Source organism: Mastigoproctus giganteus, chromosome 10 (genome assembly GCF_048544385.1).
Source record: "Mastigoproctus giganteus isolate SK-2022 chromosome 10, ASM4854438v1, whole genome shotgun sequence".
NCBI classification, from domain to species: domain Eukaryota; kingdom Metazoa; phylum Arthropoda; class Arachnida; order Uropygi; family Thelyphonidae; genus Mastigoproctus; species Mastigoproctus giganteus.
The window spans coordinates 145562799-145582722 of NC_143584.1; the positions used below are offsets into that span (position 1 = coordinate 145562799).

The window sequence follows — 19924 nt, forward strand, 5'->3', positions numbered from 1 at the left end:
AAGGTCTAGGATAGGTTCATTTGGGTCAGCATTATTATCAGTACCCATGTTTAATAACACATTGTTTGTCCTCCTACTGGGAGCTGAGTCTGTTTTTAATTTTGTAATATCTGATGATCTATGTGGTGTGGTGCGGCTGGTAGAACTGTGACCGGGGTGTTGTTGGCTCTACTACCTTTTGCTCCTTAGGAGTCGGTTTCATCAACGATGATAGTATAGATCGGGCCCAATCTGCAATTGATATGGTTAGGGGAACTGATACTTCAGTTTGTGTTGCCATTGATTGATATTTTTGCATTGCTGCTGCATTGTGTTTTTGGGTGCATTGATCATAATTTGCTTTTTAGCCTCTTGGTATGAAACTTTTTGTTCTACCCTGTAGAACAAAAAGTTTCATACCTTCTGGATTGTTTTCCCTGTTTTCCAGAGACCATATGATTTTGAGTAGGCTGGATGTGTGCCTTTGCAATTAGGACAGTGCATTGTTTTAGCATCACCGTCTGTTTGCGAATGTTCTTTGGAACCACATTTTGGACAGACTGGATCTCCTCTACAATCTATTTGCAAGTGACCAAATTTTTGGCACTTGTAGCATCTTATAGGATTTGGAATATAAGGTCGTACTCAGCAGTTGAGATAGCCAGCTTTGACATTAGATGGTAAGATAGGTGATCCGAACGTCAGAATGATGTTGCGGGTGGGAATAAGATCTCCACCTTTCCTAATTGTGATGCATTTAGCTCGAACCAATTCCTTGACCAGTTCAGCCTCTGTTACATTGATCAAATCCCACTCTGCAATTACTCCCTTGGAGGTGTTTAGTGTTGCATGTGGGGTGACTTGTTCTCCAAATGTTATTAGCTTCAGCAGAGTCTCAGAATGTTTACGACTCGCTGTTTCAAACAACAGGTCTCCAGATCTCAGTCTCCTCACCATTTTGGGAGAGCCCGCCACATTTTCAAAGTATTTCTGTATGAGAAATGGTGATAAAGTGCTTCGAGATTTATCTGACAGAGAATATAAGATAAGGAATGATGGGCATTCCTGTTGTTCTGGGTCCTTATGCATTATTTTTGATTTTGTTGCATCATAGTTAAATTCATGATCAGCATTGCTGACAGTGCTAGATGAGTGTTTAGACTGCTCAAGTGCAGGATAATTGCCGTAGTTAGTGGTTAGCTCCTTTTTGTCCTGGGGACTAACTTTCCCTCCCAGGTTTCTGGCCCCACTACGGCGAGGCATGAGCAGTGCTGCAAGGAGGCAAGCAGTTAGAAAAGTTAGTTGGTTAGTAAATAAAGAAATATATGTAATAAAGAAGAAAGGTGAATTTCCCCTCTTTGTTCTTACTTGAGGCTTTTCAATTGTAGAACTGGTTTATAAATGAACTGCTGATAGTAAACGATATAACTTAAAAAGAACTTATCATTGGGAAAATCACTATTTAATTCTCAATAGGAATGCTTGACCTCAAATTTGCTTGGCACCTGGGACCAGCCAAAGTATTCTGCTTGGAAAGATTCACTGTTGAGTCTCCAGTTTGAATTTTCTTTAGAGATAAGTTAGCACATCTCAATCACACAAGTTGTCTATCCAACATGTCTAGTATAAAGTTTCGAGACAACAGGATTCCCATAATGTTTTTTTATAGAGACAAGTGAGTGAGCGATTTTGGTTTTTATGGTACATGAGCAACTAAAGCCATGATGCACCAAGTCCAATTTTCTCTAGGGTATCTATGTGCATTCTCAAAGTTATCTAACAGTATACCGAGTTGTGATTTTAGGTCATCACAGTCCTCACACCTAGCATACAGAAAATAATCATTTAGTATAAACTTTAGCATAGTATAAATTTAGTATTAAAAAATAATTTAGTATATATTTACCCTCGAACACAAGATATTCGAGCCACAGAGAGCTGCGATGGCCTAATAGTAGATCGTGTTCCATCACTTCTAATTTCAGCTTCTTCCTGTATACAAAATTCCACTTCATTAGGACCAAAAGAGAGGAAGATTTCAAAAATGAAAAAAATTCCAAAATCATAAAAACTGGCACCAAGTTATTTCATTTGTCTTAATAAAATTCCTAAATTATATTACATAGATTGATGAACCATATAAAGGACAATATACTGTTTATAAATAGAAATAACTTCTGAGAAGAAGTTATTTCTATTTATAAAAACTTCTAAGGTAACACAGCAAACACCCAATTTTGGATGCATTGGCTTTCATTCTTTTTTTATTAGCTAGGAATAATAAATAACTGAACCTAGCTGGGAATCTAAAGATTGCACATACCTGATTAAGTGTTACAAATTCTGCATCCATAGCAACCAACTGACCAAGTTTTGGCATTTCTTCAGGAGAGAGAGGAGTGAATGTTATGTGGCTATGCCCACCCCTGGCTGCTAAGGAAACATCATCACAGAACACTTGTTCAGTGACTAAATTTTGAACTTAAAGAAAGAAAATCAGAGTTATGATGATTTATAATCATTATTTCTTTTTGGTTAATTTTTTAAATAATTAAATGAATACATTTAAAGTAATCTATAATCTGCACAAGAGAAACAGAGTGACAAAGTGCAGTGGATTCCATAAAAAGTCCAGATATCCTTTACAAAAATATCAAACTTCTTGGAGGATATCCCCCATATTCCCTCCCCCAATTCTATTAATTTTTTCATAGGTAGATGGTAAACCCAGTTAAAATGAGGATATAAAAGGCATGCTCACTCGATGACAGCTAGATGAAAGAAATGAGATGAGAAACGGACATATGCTGTCAGGCTACTTCATCAGGACACTTCACCTAATATTTTGCTCAGGGAATTTGTCCAATTCTTTGCCGACATGTAAAGTGTAAAGAATCACCACCCTTTTTAATATAATACTTTTACATTCTTAAGTGATGATGCACTTCATCCAGGTATGATTGTAATATTTGATACTTCCAGCTCAGCTGACGACTGAAACATGACGCTAAATGACTGAAACCATACCACAATTCTAGGGTGGTAATTCCCAACCTATCCAATATCCCATAAAATCCCATATCCCTGAAAACTGCTAGATTGGGGGGATACAAGGACTAATAGATTAACAGTAGCCACTGGCAGAGGAGAAAGTGATTCTTGCACTGCTTCTACTGGAATGAGCAGCAGCCTGGAATATAAGATGCAGGATATTTCAGAGACTGCTGGGAATCATGGGGATACAAGTGAACACATGGGTTGTGTTAGGGTGGCTAAGAGGAAGAGCAGGTGCATGCATACTTGCATGTACACCAATGCTAGGAGTTTAGTAAATAAATTTGATGAATTTGAGGTATTGCTCAAAACATCAAAGGCAGATATTGTTGAGATTTCAGAGACGTGGTGTCACACAGATATAAGGAATGCAGAACTGGAATTTGGGGAGTACAATGTCTACAGAAAGGATAGACAGGATAGGAAGGGAGGAGGGGTTATGCTATTAGTTAAAAAACACATAAAATCCAACGAAGTGAAGCCAGTCGACATCGCTGGACAGTGCAGTGTCGAGTCAGTTTGGTGTGACATAAGCATTGGGAGATCAAAATTGAGAGTAGGAGTGTGCTATAGGCCTAATGACTCTGATGAGTATAATAAGAAACTGTACGGAGAAATAGAGTGGGCCAGTAAATCAGAGAGTCTTATATGGGGGATTGTAATTTCCCAGATATTGACTAGAATTTGGGGGCTGGTCACTCACACACTAGCAAGGCTTTTGTGGATTTATTGGATGATTGTTTTCTAAATCAGCATGTTCTGGAGGCAACTAGAGGGAGTAATACTCTAGATTTGATTATCAGTAGTGATTCTTCATGCATTAGGAATCTGCAGATAAATGAACCACTAGGTAGCAGTGATCACAGTGTTCTGAAGTGGGAGTTACTCAAAGAGGTAACTACCATTAGGGGTAAAGGGAAGGGGTATTGCTTTTGTAAAGGCGACTACGATGGACTGAGACAGTATTTAAATTCTATACAGTGGGATCAACTGATGATGTTACCAACAGCAAATTCAAAATGGGAAGCATTCAAAGAACTTATCTTGGAAGCTACTAGGCTTTACATACCAACTAAGAAATATTGTTCAAGGTTTAAGCCTAAATGGATGTCAGATGAACTAATGAGGCATATGGCAGAGAAGAAAAATGCATGGGATACTTACAAATTAACACGTGACACAGAAGCCTATGATAGATACAAGTTGATCTGTACCAAGTTACAAAGGAGGTTAGGCAGGCGAAGGCAGATTACAAGAGATCCTTGGCAAGGGACGCAAAGAAAAACAGCAAAGAGTTCTTTACTTATGTAAACTCTAGAAGGAAGGGGATGAATCAGATTGGTCCACTTGATATTGATGAGTCAACTGTTGATGACCCTGCTCAGGTAGCTAACAAACTAAATGAATATTTTGCATCGACATTCACACATGAGGAGTTATTCAGTGAGGGGAATGCCAGAGGTGTATTCAACTCTGGCAGTAAGCTAGAGAATCTTGTAATAACTGAGAGTTAAGTGGAGGAGAAATTGTTGAAGATAAAGACAAGAAAGGCACCTGGGGTGGATGGGATATATCCAGTTATATTAAAGGAGGCAGCAAAGGAAGTAAGCAAACCCTTAACCATAATTATGAGAGCTTCCTTGGACTCAGGGGAGGTAACCATGGACTGGAGATGTGCAAATGTGACCCCAATTCACAAAGGAGGATCAAAGGCTGACACAAGTAATTATAGACCTGTGAGTTTAACTTCTGTTCCAGGAAAATTAATGGAGGCACTGGTTAAAGAAGCACTGCAGGATCATCTAGACAAGACTTCAGTTATAGCTCGGACACAGCATGGTTTTGTTAAGGGGATGTCTTGCCTGACCAATTTGATTGGATACTATGATGCAGTCACAAAAGAACTGGATGCAGGGAATAACTTTGATATTATATACTTGGATCTTAGAAAGGCTTTTGATACTGTTGCACATGGAAGACTGCTGCACAAATTGGAGCAGTGTGGCATTGGAGGCAAATTGCTGCTATGGATAAAGGGGTGGTTGAGGGGGAGAAGACAGAGAGTGGTAATCAATGGACACTGCTCATCGTGGACTAATGTTATTAGTGGAGTCCCTCAGGGTTCAGTATTGGGTCCATTATTGTTTTCTGTATTTATAAATGATATTGATGATGGTATATCAAGCTTAATGTCCAAGTTTGCAGACGATACGAAGGTTGGCAGGGTTGTCAAGGACACTACTGACACTATGCTGCTGCAACAGGATCCGGAAATGTTGAGCAGATGGGCTGAGAGGTGGCAAATGAAGTTTAACATTGACAAATGTAAAGTATTACATATGGGAAACAGCAACCCCAGAGCAACGTATCAACTCTGTGGTACTACACTGACAGTGGTAGAGAATGAAAGGGACCTGGGGGTGGTTGTGTAGGCAGATATGAAGTTCTCTGAGCAGTGCAAACGGGCTGCAAGAGTAGCTCATGATGTATTGTCAATGATATATAGGAATTTTTCTAGCAGGGATAAGGAAGTGATTATTCCCTTGTATAAGGCAATGGTCAGGCCACACCTAGAGTACTGTATACAGGCCTGGAGGCCTCATTTTAAGAAGGATGTAGAGCTGCTGGAACGAGTACAGAGAAGGGCAACAAGATTAGTGAATGGAACAAAGGGGCGCTCTTATGAAGAAAGGCTTAAGTTTTGCGAATTACAGTGTCTGGAGACTAGGCACCAGCGAGGTGATCTGATAGAGGTGTACAAAGCCTTGAATGGTTTGAGCATGCTCAATGCTGATGGGATTCTTCCTCTTGCTAAGAATAATCACCTGAGAGGGCATAAATTCAAATTAAGGAAAGACAGATGTAGGATAGATGTGCGTAAATTTGCCTTTAGCCAGCGCGTGGTTGGTAGGTGGAACAGACTTCCATCCCTTGTCGTGGAAGTTGATAGCCTAAATAAGTTTAAGGCTCAGCTGGACAGGTATTTCGAACGAACAGAGGGGTGAAGTGGAAGTGGTTATTTTTTATTTATTTATTTTACTTTATTTATTTATTATTTTTTTTTTTTGGCTGATGCTGCATAAGCTTGCTTTCTTGCATCAAATGCCTCTACTAATGCTAATGCTAATGCTAAAATTATATTAAAAGAAAAAGCTAGATAAAATTATGTGGGGATGTTTTTTCACAGTCAAATTTCTGCCAAATTATACATCTGTCAAGTCTGCCATCTGTCTATCATGTTTAGCATGACAAGTAGACAGCAGACCCAATTCAAAGTAGGACATAAGTGCCATACACAACACTCGGTGACAGGTAGATGAAATGAGAAAAGAACCAATGCTGCCTGGCCATTTCATTAGGACCATGTTTGGTCTATGCACAAAATCCATGTGAAAATATGTAAATGCAATGTAAATCACATGGTATATAACATGTGCAGGAAAGTGTATATAAAGCTGTGTGACCCAAACAGTGCCGAGATCAGTTTACCAATAATGACAAACAAAGGGGATCGCAAGACTTGCAAAAAGGTATGTTTTTGGCATGCATTTAGCAGCAAAGAGAGCAGCAGCACTTATTGAGTGTTCAAAGACCAGTTATTTTAGTCTTTAACAAATAGAAACATTTCTAGAAAACATCCATGCAACTCCAGTGAAAGTGTAGAGAGATGGAGAAAAGTGCTTGACAGCTAGAGTGGATTATCAAGTGATAGAGCAATTAACTTCTGATCAAAATACACAAGTACTTGTAACATGTGAAGAAACCTACAAAGAATGCACTACAGTAGTAAGTAGGAGAACTTCATGGAAGCAACTTATCTCAAAAAATACAGTAGCATTGGTGCCAAGGATGGAAAGCAAGGACTTTTAGGAGTAAAGAGCCAAATGGCAATGGAACAAAAGTCTATGATAAGACTGGTACCCAAAGTCTTGGGAATGGAAAGTAATTGGTATACTAACCAGGAAATCAGGGACAAAACTTGTTGAACAGCAAAGTTAAATAGAATCACTAAGATTTAAAGGAATAAAAACTGTTGATTTTGAAATATCGACTTGAAATATGGTCAGATTCACCAATAGCACCAACCGGAAAAGAATTGAATCGAGCTTGATTTTAATGTATGGTAATGGATTTGCATCTATATTCAGCAAGAAATTGGTCAGTGGAACAAAGAGGGTGCTCTTACCAAGAAAGGCTTCAATTCTGCAAATATTGCAGTGTCTTGAGACTAGGCACCTGCGAGGTGATCTGATTGAGGTGTTTAAGGCTTTGAATGGATTGAGCAAACTCAATGCTGATGAGATCCTTCCTCTTGCTTAGACCACACACACACACACACACACACACACACACACACACACACACACACACACACACACACACACACACACACACACACACACACACACACACACACACACACAAGGTGGTACAAATTTAAATTGAGGAAGGATGTTGCAGAATAGATATGCAGCAGTTTGCCCTTGGCCAGTGGGTGATTGAATGCTGGAACAAACTTCCATCTGCTGTTATGGAAGTTGATAGTTTAAATAAATTCAAGGAAGAAGTAGACAAACTATTGGAGGGAATGAATGAGGGTAGGTGTCTCTTTTTCTGGCTGATGCTGTATAAGCTTGCTTTCTTGCATCATTTGCCACTGCTAATGCTAAGAGTAATATCTCAATAGATTCTCGAAGGCTCTATATGAATCTAAGAATATGCTTACACCATCTTTTGAGATAGAATGTCAAGTTATTTTAATCCTGGATAAAGTTGCCATCATCCAGGGTTTGATTCTCATCTAAAAAACTAACCAGGCTCTCCCACTGTCCATAACCTAGTTTGTTTGTTTCTTTCATAATTTGGGCGGCATTTAATGCACACTATGGGCACATTCTTTAATTTTGCCTGTATTCATACAAACTGTCATTACTGTGGTTCAAGGTAAGCTTAATGTTCACCTGCTGTTGTTATGTTATTTGGTTTTTAGGAGCATTAGCAACTAAGGCCATATTGCTACGGGGATATGCAGTGGTCATTCCCTGACCTTTCCGCATCTTCCATATTTGGTGGCTCACGGGCTCGAACCCCGGTCTAATCAAGAAGCATGTGCTACACATTGCTGCTCCTGCCCACCTGGCTATGGAGGCGCCATGTTCACATGCTATCTGCTGCATGATTCAACAGGTGAATCTAACACTGGATTATTTGTTTTAAAAAATGTTAAAAATGATTCAATGCAGGTGAACCCAACAATGAATTATTTTTAACACTTCTAATTTCACTACTAGAAATATCACTTTCTGGGACTTTTTTGTCAGTCTAATGCAACTGTATTTACTGATCACTTTTTAGACACCTTGCAAAGTGTTTGGAGGTATTAGAATCACTATTATTGTGACGGTGACAGTATACCACTTGTACACTGTTACTTTCACAATTTGTAACAAACAGACAGATTATTAGCACACGATTACTCCATATGGCAACAAATGATATGCCCTATCTAACTACTCAGGGAAAAATTATTTTGCTACATCTTTCAATTCTCGTAATGCCATTATACTGTATTGAAAATTATATTAATAAAATACTGATGGCATTGCTGCAAAGTGACAAACAGAAATATCATAGAGGGCTACCTGTATTTATCGACTTTTTTGCCTGCATTTCCTTACTGTTTCTCTTGTGTCTTGAATACTACCTATTTTTATATTTATTTACACATATCTACTTATTACCTTGGCCACAATAAATCGGCATATGCAAAGGCAAAAGCATATGCCTCTCCATATCATTTGTACGTTGGTTTTTCAATTTAAAGAATTTCCTTCTTTCTAGAATGCAATCAAGAAGAATAATTTTTTATAATAAGTCTTGATCACTTATGATATACAAATGTAGCTCAGCAAATATAAATAAAATATAAAATTTCTAAACTATATTTCTTTAAGTGAAAAGAGTATAATGTACAGAAGCTATAGAAATGCTATGTGAACAAATGTGGAAACATAATGAAATAGCACCTGCAGAGCTGCAGACTAATTTTGCTGGAATATATCAATTTAAAAAAAAAAAAAAAAAAATAGGAGTATCAGAGAAATAAAAACTGTAAAAATATATATAGAAGAAGAGAGGTATAGCAACCATGAAATATAAATAAAAATAAGAATATAAAATTAAGAATCTAAAAGAATAGGCAAAAGCAAGAATCTAAAAGAATAGGCAAAAGCAAGAATCTAAAAGAATAGGCAAAAGCAAGAATCATTTCTGTAAATTGTGGTGCCTGAAAACTAGGCACTTTCAAGGAAGACCTAACTGAAGTGTTTAAGACTTTAAATGGATTGATGATTAAACTTAATGATGATGGTATTCTAACTCTTTCTCAGATAACACACACAAAGGGGACATAAAATTGAAAAGGGATGGTTGCAGAACAGATGTGCAAAATTTTGTTTTCAGGTAGAGAGCAACTGATTGTTGGAACTACCATCTGGTGTTAAGAAAGTTTAATTCTTCCTTAAATAAATTTAAGGAAGAATTAAACATTATAAAAGGGATATACAGATGAGGCGGGTAGTGGATGTTGTACAGGTAGCCCTTGGTTTATGACAGGGTTCCATTTCTGAAGGAACTGTCACAAAAAAAATTTGTGTATAATGAACCTAATTATATAATGTAAGTCAACGAGAAATCAATGACTTACATTCCAGACCCCTCTCAAATCTGACATAAGTAGAAGTAACCCCTGCTTAACGCTGATAATTCGTACCGGAAAAACAGAGCACTAAGTGAATCTGCGCTAAGCAAGCGCCGAATTCCCATAAGGTAACATGTGTATTTGTAAGTTGCGGTCGGTGCCATAGAATAATTCATAATCAATAATAAATGGTAGTGAAAAGATGCACAAATGTCGGTCAAAATATTTAATATTCAAATATTTGTACATATAAAATATTCTGCATTACAGACGTATATGTACATATAAAATATTCTGCATTACATACGTATATAATTATGTGGTAACTACTTACATATCAAAATTAAACTTAAAATTCCATTAAATCATGAATTTAATTGATCTAAATTGATTTAATTTAATTGATGAATTTAATCATGAAAAATGTGTCGATTTTGAGTTGAACTGTGGCCCTCTTCCAAATAAACTAACAGGAGGTTTTCATCTACACAAGGTTGGTGAAAAACATTTAAAATCTACAATATAAACTAACAGGAGTATTAATTTTAAATCCCCCGCACGTTTACCACCCAACAATAAAGTCAAATGATCCTTCCCGGCTTTGAAACCTGGCATGTTTTTCTTTTTTTTTTCTTTCAATATGAAACTTCTTTTAGGCATTTGTTTCCACAAAAGTCCTGCTTCATCTATGTTAAAAACTTGTTGAGAAGTATATCACATAATACCCCTCTTCAATAATTTTAACAAGTTCTTTTTTCAAAGTTTCGGCCCCTTCATCTGCACTTGCGGCTTCTCCCTGGATTTTAAATCTATTAAATTTAAAATCTTTTTAAATTTATTAAATAAATGTGGAACCAGTTTTAAATGGTTCCACATTTTTTTTTTTTTTTTTTTTTTTTAGGTGAGTTTTTTTCAGATCATCATATTGGCTAATCTCTCTCTCTCTCTCTCTCTTTTATAATATTTAACTTAACTGAATTCTGCATTGGATATTTTCTTCAATAAAATTAGTTAAAGTCTTTCCATTTCAATCCTAATAGTCGGCCTAGCCCTAGTTGCTTGCAGTAGAACAGCTATCTTTCCCGCTGCTAAAATTAATTCTTTATTTTTTTATAATTGTTCTTACAGTTAAACTTGCAAGTCCTAAATTATGGCACACATTCGCTTGTCGTTGATCGGAATCGATTCGTTTCAAAACGTTTAATTTAATTTTCAAATTCAGTCTTTTTCTTACATTTATAGTCTTCATACTGCGCCCAGCCGTTGTTGCTTTTTCATTCTTATCGGCCATTATTAACTCTTCCAAAATTAACTGTGTTGGTTGCATTAATTACGATACAATGTTCAACTAAACTGTCCGTTACGCACGATGTCTAATACTGTACTGAGTGATGACTAGACGTCGGATAAATGCATATAACGCAAATATTACAAGCAATATACTTGATCGTTTTTTAAAATGTTGATCTCGGAACTACGTAACAAGTCACTGTACTGCAATTAATTTAGAGTGCGAGAAAATTTCACTGAGTGTGGGAAAATTTCTCAAGTCGGCGTGGGAAATGTTTTAATGCTGTTTTGGTATTCATTTTCAAGCTGTCGACTCCATCAAATGAAATGATTTCGTTAAATAATGAAAAAGTAAAATTTAAATTTAAATTAAATTTAAATAATAAAAATAAATGAACCACTAGGTAGCAGTGATCACAGTGTTCTGAAGTGGGAGTTACTCAAAGAGGTAACTACCATTAGGGGTAAAGGGAAGGGGTATTGCTTTTGTAAAGGCGACTACGATGGACTGAGACAGTATTTAAATTCTATACAGTGGGATCAACTGATGATGTTACCAACAGCAAATTCAAAATGGGAAGCATTCAAAGAACTTATCTTGGAAGCTACTAGGCTTTACATACCAACTAAGAAATATTGTTCAAGGTTTAAGCCTAAATGGATGTCAGATGAACTAATGAGGCATATGGCAGAGAAGAAAAATGCATGGGATACTTACAAATTAACACGTGACACAGAAGCCTATGATAGATACAAGTTGATCTGTACCAAGTTACAAAGGAGGTTAGGCAGGCGAAGGCAGATTACAAGAGATCCTTGGCAAGGGACGCAAAGAAAAACAGCAAAGAGTTCTTTACTTATGTAAACTCTAGAAGGAAGGGGATGAATCAGATTGGTCCACTTGATATTGATGGGTCAACTGTTGATGACCCTGCTCAGGTAGCTAACAAACTAAATGAATATTTTGCATCGACATTCACACATGAGGAGTTATTCAGTGAGGGGAATGCCAGAGGTGTATTCAACTCTGGCAGTAAGCTAGAGAATCTTGTAATAACTGAGAGTAAAGTGGAGGAGAAATTGTTGAAGATAAAGACAAGAAAGGCACCTGGGGTGGATGGGATCTATCCAGATATATTAAAGGAGGCATCAAAGGAAGTAAGCAAACCCTTAGCCATAATTATGAGAGCTTCCTTGGACTCAGGGGAGTTAGCCATGGACTGGAGATGTGCAATTGTGACCCCAATTCACAAAGGAGGATCAAAGGCTGACACAAGTAATTATAGACCTGTAAGTTTAACTTCTGTTCTCAGAAAATTAATGGAGGGACTGGTTAAAGAAGCACTGCAGGATCATCTAGACAAGACTTCAGTTATAGCTCGGACACAGCATGGTTTTGTTAAGGGGAAGTCTTGCCTGACCAATCTGATTGGATACTATGATGCAGTCACAAAAGAATTGGATGCAGGGAATAACTTTGATATTATATACTTGGATATTAGAAAGGCTTTTGATACTGTTGCACATGGAAGACTGCTGCACAAATTGGAGCAGTATAGCATTGGAGACAAATTGCTGCTATGGATAAAGGGGTAGTTGAGGGGGAGAAGACAGAGAGTGGTAATCAATGGACACTGCTCATCGTGGACTAATGTTATTAGTGGAGTCCCTCAGGGTTCAGTATTGGGTCCATTATTGTTTTCTGTATTTATGAATGATATTGATGATGGTATATCAAGCTTAATGCCCAAGTTTGCAGACGATACGAAGGTTTGCAGGGTTGTCAAAGACACTACTGACACTATGCTGCTGCAACAGGATCTGGAAAGGTTGAGCAGATGGGCTGAGAGGTGGCAAATGAAGTTTAACATTGACAAATGTAAAGTACTACATATGGGAAACAGCAACCCCAAAGCAACGTATCAACTCTGTGGTACTACACTGACAGTAGTAGAGAATGAAAAGGACTTGGGGGTGGTTGTGCAGGCAGATATGAAGTTCTCTGAGCAGTGCAGACGGGCTGCAAGAGTAGCTCATGGTGTATTGTCAATGATATATAGGAATTTTTCTAGCAGGGATAAGGAGGTGATTATTCTCTTGTATAAGGCAATGGTCAGGCCACACCTAGAGTACTGTATACAGGTCTGGAGGCCTCATTTCAAGAAGGATGTAGAGCTGCTGGAACAAGTACAGAGAAAGGCAACAAGATTAGTGAATGGAACAAAGGGGTGCTCTTACAAAGAAAGGCGCTTAAGTTTTGCAAATTACAGTGTCTGGAGACTAGACACCAGCGAGGTGATCTGATAGAGGTGTATAAAGCCTTGAATGGTTTCAGCATGCTCAATGCTGATGGGATTCTTCCTCTTGCTCAGAGTAATCACCTGAGAGGGCATAAATTCAAATTGAGGAAAGACAGATGTAGGATAGACGTGCGGAAATTTGCCTTTAGCCAGCGGGTGGTTGGTTGGTGGAACAGACTTCCATCCCTTGTCGTGGAAGTTGATAGCCTAAATAAGTTTAAGGCTCAGCTGGACAGGTATTTCGAACGAACAGAGGGGTGAAGTGGAAGTAGTTATTTTTTATTTATTTATTTTTTTTTTTTTTTGGCTGATGCTGCATAAGCTTGCTTTCTTGCATCAAATGCCTCTACTAATGCTAATGCTAATGTATAAGCTTGCTTCCTTGCATCATTTGCCAGTACTACTACTAATAATAATAATAATAAGATACTGAAGACAACTGACATCAAAGCTTCTGATGTGGTTTTCTGTTGAATTATGTCATATATTTACTATTTTACAGCTAGTCTCTTCAGTCGTTTTAATTTTTACCCTTTTTGGTTCTAAATTATTCTTCACTTTTGTTATTCTTTTAGATTCTTAATTTATTTTTATTTATATTTCACAGTTAGTAGTAGTAGTAGTAGTAGTGGCATGTGATGCAAGTAAGCAAATGTATGAGCTTATGCAGCATCAGCCAAAAAAAAAAAAAAAAAAAAAATCACACCATTCCCTCCAAATGCCTGTCCAGTTCCTCCTTAAATTTATTCACCCTATCAACTTCCACAACGACAGATGGAAGTTTGTTCCAGCAATTAACCACCCGCTGGCTAAAGGCAAATTTCCGCACATCTAATCTACATCTGTCTTTTCTTAATTTGAATTTATGCCCCCTTAGGTTCGTAATCTGAACAAGTGGAAGGATCCCATCAGAATTCAGCGTGCTCAACCCATTCAAGGCCTTATACACCTCAATCAGATCACCACGCAGGTGCCTAGTCTCCAGCCATTGCAATTTGCAGAACTTCATCATCATCTTTCCCCTCTAAGGGGCTTAGAGGGGAACAGGTATCCTGTGTGTTATCAGACACTCAGCCTAAAACACTGATGGATCCAATATCTCTCTACTACAGAAGATTTAGGAGAAGTCCGGTTGGCCTGCCTCCCTAAAATCCACTCATGCACACCTTCTCGATGGTAAGCCCTGTTACGTCACTTAGGTGGCAACGAACATGTAGAGTGGTTCTCTTCAAGACGCCTGGTCAGCGTGAAGAGGAAAAGACCAAACCCTCCAGCAATGAGAGCACAACAATACAAATGGCCCTCAGTCCCCAGCAGCTTTCCCTCTCCCTCTTACGGCAGCGAGAGGATCAGAGTGGAAGCAGAGGGTGCTAAGAATCTCTGGGTACGACCAGGCTGCCATGCACGGAAATTGAACTTGGCCTGTTATAACGTACGATCACTCATCGGTGAAGACAGGATATTAGAGCTGGAAAAGGAATTAGAAAATGTGAATTGGAATATCATCGGTTTGGCTGAAACAAGAAGAAGAAATGAATCACTTATAAGTTTATCAAGTGGAAATCTGCTGTACACCAATGGAAATAGTGAAAGGAGTGAAGGTGGAGTTGGCTTTCTGGTCCATAAAGATATAAAAAACAACATTTTGGAATTCAAAAGTGCATCACCAAGGGTGTCAAGACTAATATTCAAGATTTCTAAGAGATATAAGCTAAAGATTATAATGATTTATGCACCAACATCAAGCCATGATGATGAAGAGGTTGAAGAAATGTACACTGAAATTGAGAGTCTTCTAGATGAGCAGAAAACCCACTACACTATTATTATGGGGGACTTCAATGCTAAGGTTGGAAAAAGGTAAAACAGCGCAGAAAGAGGAACTATAGGAAATTTTGGAATTGGTGAAAGAAATAAAAGAGGTGAAAGACTTGTGGAATTTGCAGAATCTCAAGGACTGTCAGTAATGAACACTTTTTTTCAAGAAAAGGGCGAATAGAAAGTGGACATGGAAGAGTCCAAATGGATTAACAACTAATGAAATCGACTTCATCCTCACTAACAGAAGATATATTGTGAATGATGTTACCGTCTTGAATAAGGTAAATGTTGGAAGTGATCACAGAATTGTAAGATGTACACTTGATATAGATGTAGGAAAGGAAAGAAAAAAACTGACTCGAGTAAATAATACAAAGGTCTTTGAAATAACAGAGGAGGAGAAAAAGCAGTATGTACTGGAACTTAAGAACAAGTTTGAGCTTCTGCAAACTGCTCAGGACCAAGATATCTACGAGGAATATTACAACTTTCTGAAAGTGATAAAGCCCAAGAAACCTATAGGGAAACAGAAATCCAAAGAAGAAAAAATTAGTCAAGAAACACTTGTCATGAAGAACCAAAGACGACAAATGAAGAGCAAGAAAAACACTGACAGGGAGAAAATTGAGTATACTGAGTTATGCAAAGCCATTAGAAAGAGACTCAGAGAGGACATAAGAAGATTTAACACAAGAAAAGTAGAACAAGTATTAAGGGAAAACAAAGGATTTAAATCAGCAGCCATGAGCAGTAATACAGAAAGACAAATGATACTGAAACTGAAGAATAGCGATGGTGTACTTATAAACAGCAGAGAAGGCATAATTCAAATAGCAGAAGACTACTATAGAGAATTATACAAGGAGCGAGGGAATGATACCAGCAGTGGGGAAGATGGATTGCAAAGTAGCAACACATACGACATACCCGATATTCTTCCTGATGAGGTAGAACATGCATTGAAGAAAATGAAGAATCGGAAAGCCCCGGGGGAAGATGAAGTTACTGTAGAGTTGTTAAAATTGGGAGGAAGAGACATAACACAAAAACTGGCAAGGCTCTTCACAAAGTGCATTAGAAAAGGTGTGATGCCTAAGCAGTGGAATAATGCAATCATAGTTTTGCTGCATAAGAAAGGAGATAAATCAGAAATTGGAAATTATAGACCAATTAGCTTGTTATCCCATATCTACAAGTTGTTCACAAGGGTCATTACTAACAGATTAGAAAGAATACTTGATGAGAATCAACCAAAAGAGCAAGCTGGCTTTAGGACAGGATTCTCAACTATGGATCACCTTCACGTAATATCACAGCTAATGGAGAAAGCGAATGAATATAAAACACCATTATGCCTGGCATTTGTGGATTATGAAAAGGCATTTGACTCCATACAGCATAAGGCAATGTTTCGGGCACTGGAAAGACAAGGCATAGATACTCCATATATTATGATTTTGAAGAAAATATATGAGAGTGCTACATCCTTTATTAGACTAGACAAAGACAGTAGCAAATTTAAAATCGAGAAAGGAGTTCGACAAGGAGACACAATATCTCCGAAGCTGTTTACTGCTGCCCTTGAGGAAGCTTTCAGAAGATTAGACTGGTCGCAGAAAGGAGTCAATGTGAACGGAGAGTACCTAAACCATTTACGATTTGCAGATGACATTGTGGTCATAAGCCACGATCCCAAAGAATTACAGGAAAATCTTAATCAGTTATGCACAGTTAGTAAGGATTTTGGACTAAAGATGAATATGGCTAAAACAAAAGTAATGATGAACAAGTATGCCACGGAAAGGGAAATAATGATTGAAGGAGCAGTAATTGAAAAGGTGGAGTCATATACTTATCTGGGACAAGTTATTAGCTGTAATAATGATAAATGGCTGGAAGTCAAGAGAAGAATAAATTTTGGATGGATAGCATTCAGGAAATATAGTCACATACTGAAGAGCAATATCCCAGTTTGTCTGAAACGTAAAATAATGAATCAATGTATACTCCCCACCATGACTTATGGAAGTGAAACTTGGGCACTCACCAAAAGAATGGAAGAGAAGCTAAGAACTACACAGCGAAGAATGGAACGAATTATATTGGGAATCAGACTGTTAGATAAGAAGAGAAACACATGGATTAGGCAGCAAACTCAAGTAAAGGACATTCTTATCAAAACTAAAGAACTAAAATGGTCTTGGGCAGGACACATAGCTCGAAGACATGATGACAGATGGACTAAGAAAATAACAGAATGGTACCCAAGAGGAGCTAGAAGAAAACCTGGAAGACAAAGGCGGAGGTGGATAGATGAAATTTTGAGTTTTTGAGTAGTAAATGGATGGCCAGTGCTCAAAACAGAAGGAACTGGAAAGTTGCTGGAGAGGCCTTCATCCTGCAGTGGATTGAAAATGGCTGATGATGAGTGGATTGAGAATGGCTGATGTTGCAGAACTTAAGCCTCTCTAGATAAGAGGATCCCTTCATTCCCCTCACCAATCTTGTTGCCCTTCTCTGTACACGCTCAAGTAAATCTTCATCCTTCCTAAAATGAGGCCTCCAGACCTGTACGCAGTACTCAAGGCGTGGCCTGACCATTGCCTTATACAGAGGGATAATCACCTCCTTTTCCCTGCTAGCAAAATTCCTATATATCATTGACAAAACCCCATGACCTGCCCTGGCAGCCTGTCTGCATTGCTCAGAAAACTTCATATCTGCCTGCATAACCAAAATATATAGTGAGAGGACAGTTCTGTCCTCTCACTATATATTTTTAGTTTTTATTTCTCTGGTACTACTACTATTCTTTAAAATTGATATATGTAAATATATATATACAGTTTGGCAGAGTATATAGGTTGTAAGACTAAATGAAAAAGTTATATTTTAGTAAAAATATCCTAGTGAATCCAAGGTGTACACAAAAAAACCCACACATACATATCATGGGCATCCACCAAACAATATGCACAGAGCATATTGTCTGGTGGATGCCCATTACATCTTGCTCCAGAGCATATTGAATGCACATGACAACCTGAGGGGAAGGACATGTGACTTTGTACATAAATCACATTTAATTACTTAACAATCATCCATAGCAAATTATCATTATACTTAAATAATGTGTGCACGTGTGTATTCTTACCTTCAAAGGCATGCCTAGAATTCACATCAGTTCTAGTATAATACAAAACACAAGGGAGCTTCCAATCAAGATTAAGGAATACAGCTTCTTGCTAAAAATAAAATGGCATAATATTAAAGGAAGTTGAGATTATTTCTTACAAATTCTTAATCTCAATTTTTACTCTGACTAGGATCAGTTTGTTTGTTATTGTTAGTCATTTGGTTTTTAGGAGCATTAGCAACTAAGGCCATATTGCTCCGGGATATGCGGTGGTTATTCCCTGACATTTCCGCATCCTCCGTATTTGGTGGTGACGGGCTCAAACCCTTTCATAACCTGTTTGATGACTCATTTAGACACAGTAATGCATGAATCATCTGTTTATCTGCAGTCAATGATGAATTTGCATGCACTGAGTAGAAGCATTTTATGTGTTTTAAATTAGGGAAAACCATGAAATATTAAAAACTGCTTTCAGAGAAGATGCTATTTGTCATTCGAATATTTTTCAGTGGTTTGAAAAGTCTAATGACGGCTGCTTGTCCATCAAAGTTGATCCTCACTCAGGCTGCCCTTCAACTTCAAAAATCAGTGATTCAATCATGCATGTTTGTGATATGATTTGGAAGTGACTAGCATTTCACTAGCAACTAAACATGAAGTTGCTAGTGAAACTGGTATTTCTTATAGAATCAAGCAATTTTAACATAAGATGTGGAAATGTCACATGTTTCTGCAAAGTTTTATTTCACAATGAATTTGTCCCGACATTTATCCCAGTGTCAAACAGTGAACCAGGAATGCTGCAAAATAGTTCTATGGTTCAAAGAAAACAGTCAGAAAAGTGGACTTCAGGGAAATGGCAATTGCATAATGACTCTGCACTTTCCATTAAAGAGTTTCTTGCAAAGCATACCATCACCAAAATCCCCATCCATCATGCTCACCAGATTTAGCTTCCTGTGATTATCCCCCCACTGAAGCTAAATGCCTCCAGAACAAGGGCTTTAAGGTCATAGATTTAGAAAAACCCAGGAAATGATTCACAATGTGACACAGAAACTATCAGCAATCCCAAAAGAAATCTATCAGGAATGCTTCCAAAAGTTGTAGAAGCACTGAAACTGGTGTATACAGCTAGCAGATGACTAACAATCCATCAAAACAGCTGGTAAATTTTATCACTCCCAAATATCAGTCCACAAACGTTTTGATCATACCTCATATATACTTATAATACGCATATATATCAGTGTCTCAAAATGATCTATAACTGTTCCATGCTTTTATTTTGGTCAATTAACATGTTCGCTGTTATTTATATTTGCAAGAGTTGTTTCAATGTGCCTTTAATTTATAACTACCAATATTTTTTCTAGATTTTAATTCAATATTATTCTTTAGTATTTTTTTGAATCAAGTGCCTTTTCCCAACTAAAGTGTTGCATATTTGTGTCACCAGCAAATAAAATTAACTTTGCTGAATCCATGTTCAATAACATGCATTCAGTAAAATAATGATTAGTTATAGCTTTTGTCTTTCCACTCTGTGTGATAAAGTCCTGGACTCAAATCCCAGCAAGGTGGTTACCAATATTTTTTCTAGATTTTAATTCAATATCATTCTTTAGTATTTTTTTGAAT

The 19924-nt window shown here is 37.5% G+C and overlaps 1 protein-coding gene across 2 annotated transcripts in view; it reads right to left on the reverse strand.

Moving 5' to 3' along the window:
- Positions 1-19924, reverse strand: part of PAN2 (PAN2-PAN3 deadenylation complex catalytic subunit PAN2) — a 588859-nt gene that overhangs the window by 189235 nt on the left and 379700 nt on the right. For both annotated transcript variants that reach the window (XM_090383685.1, XM_090383686.1), the window contains exons 21-23: positions 18299-18389; positions 2303-2460; positions 1886-1971 (exon numbers count right to left, since the gene is read on the reverse strand). In XM_090383685.1, the coding sequence (XP_090239811.1) occupies positions 1886-1971; positions 2303-2460; positions 18299-18389 (335 nt within the window). The remainder of the gene's footprint in view (positions 1-1885; positions 1972-2302; positions 2461-18298; positions 18390-19924) is intronic.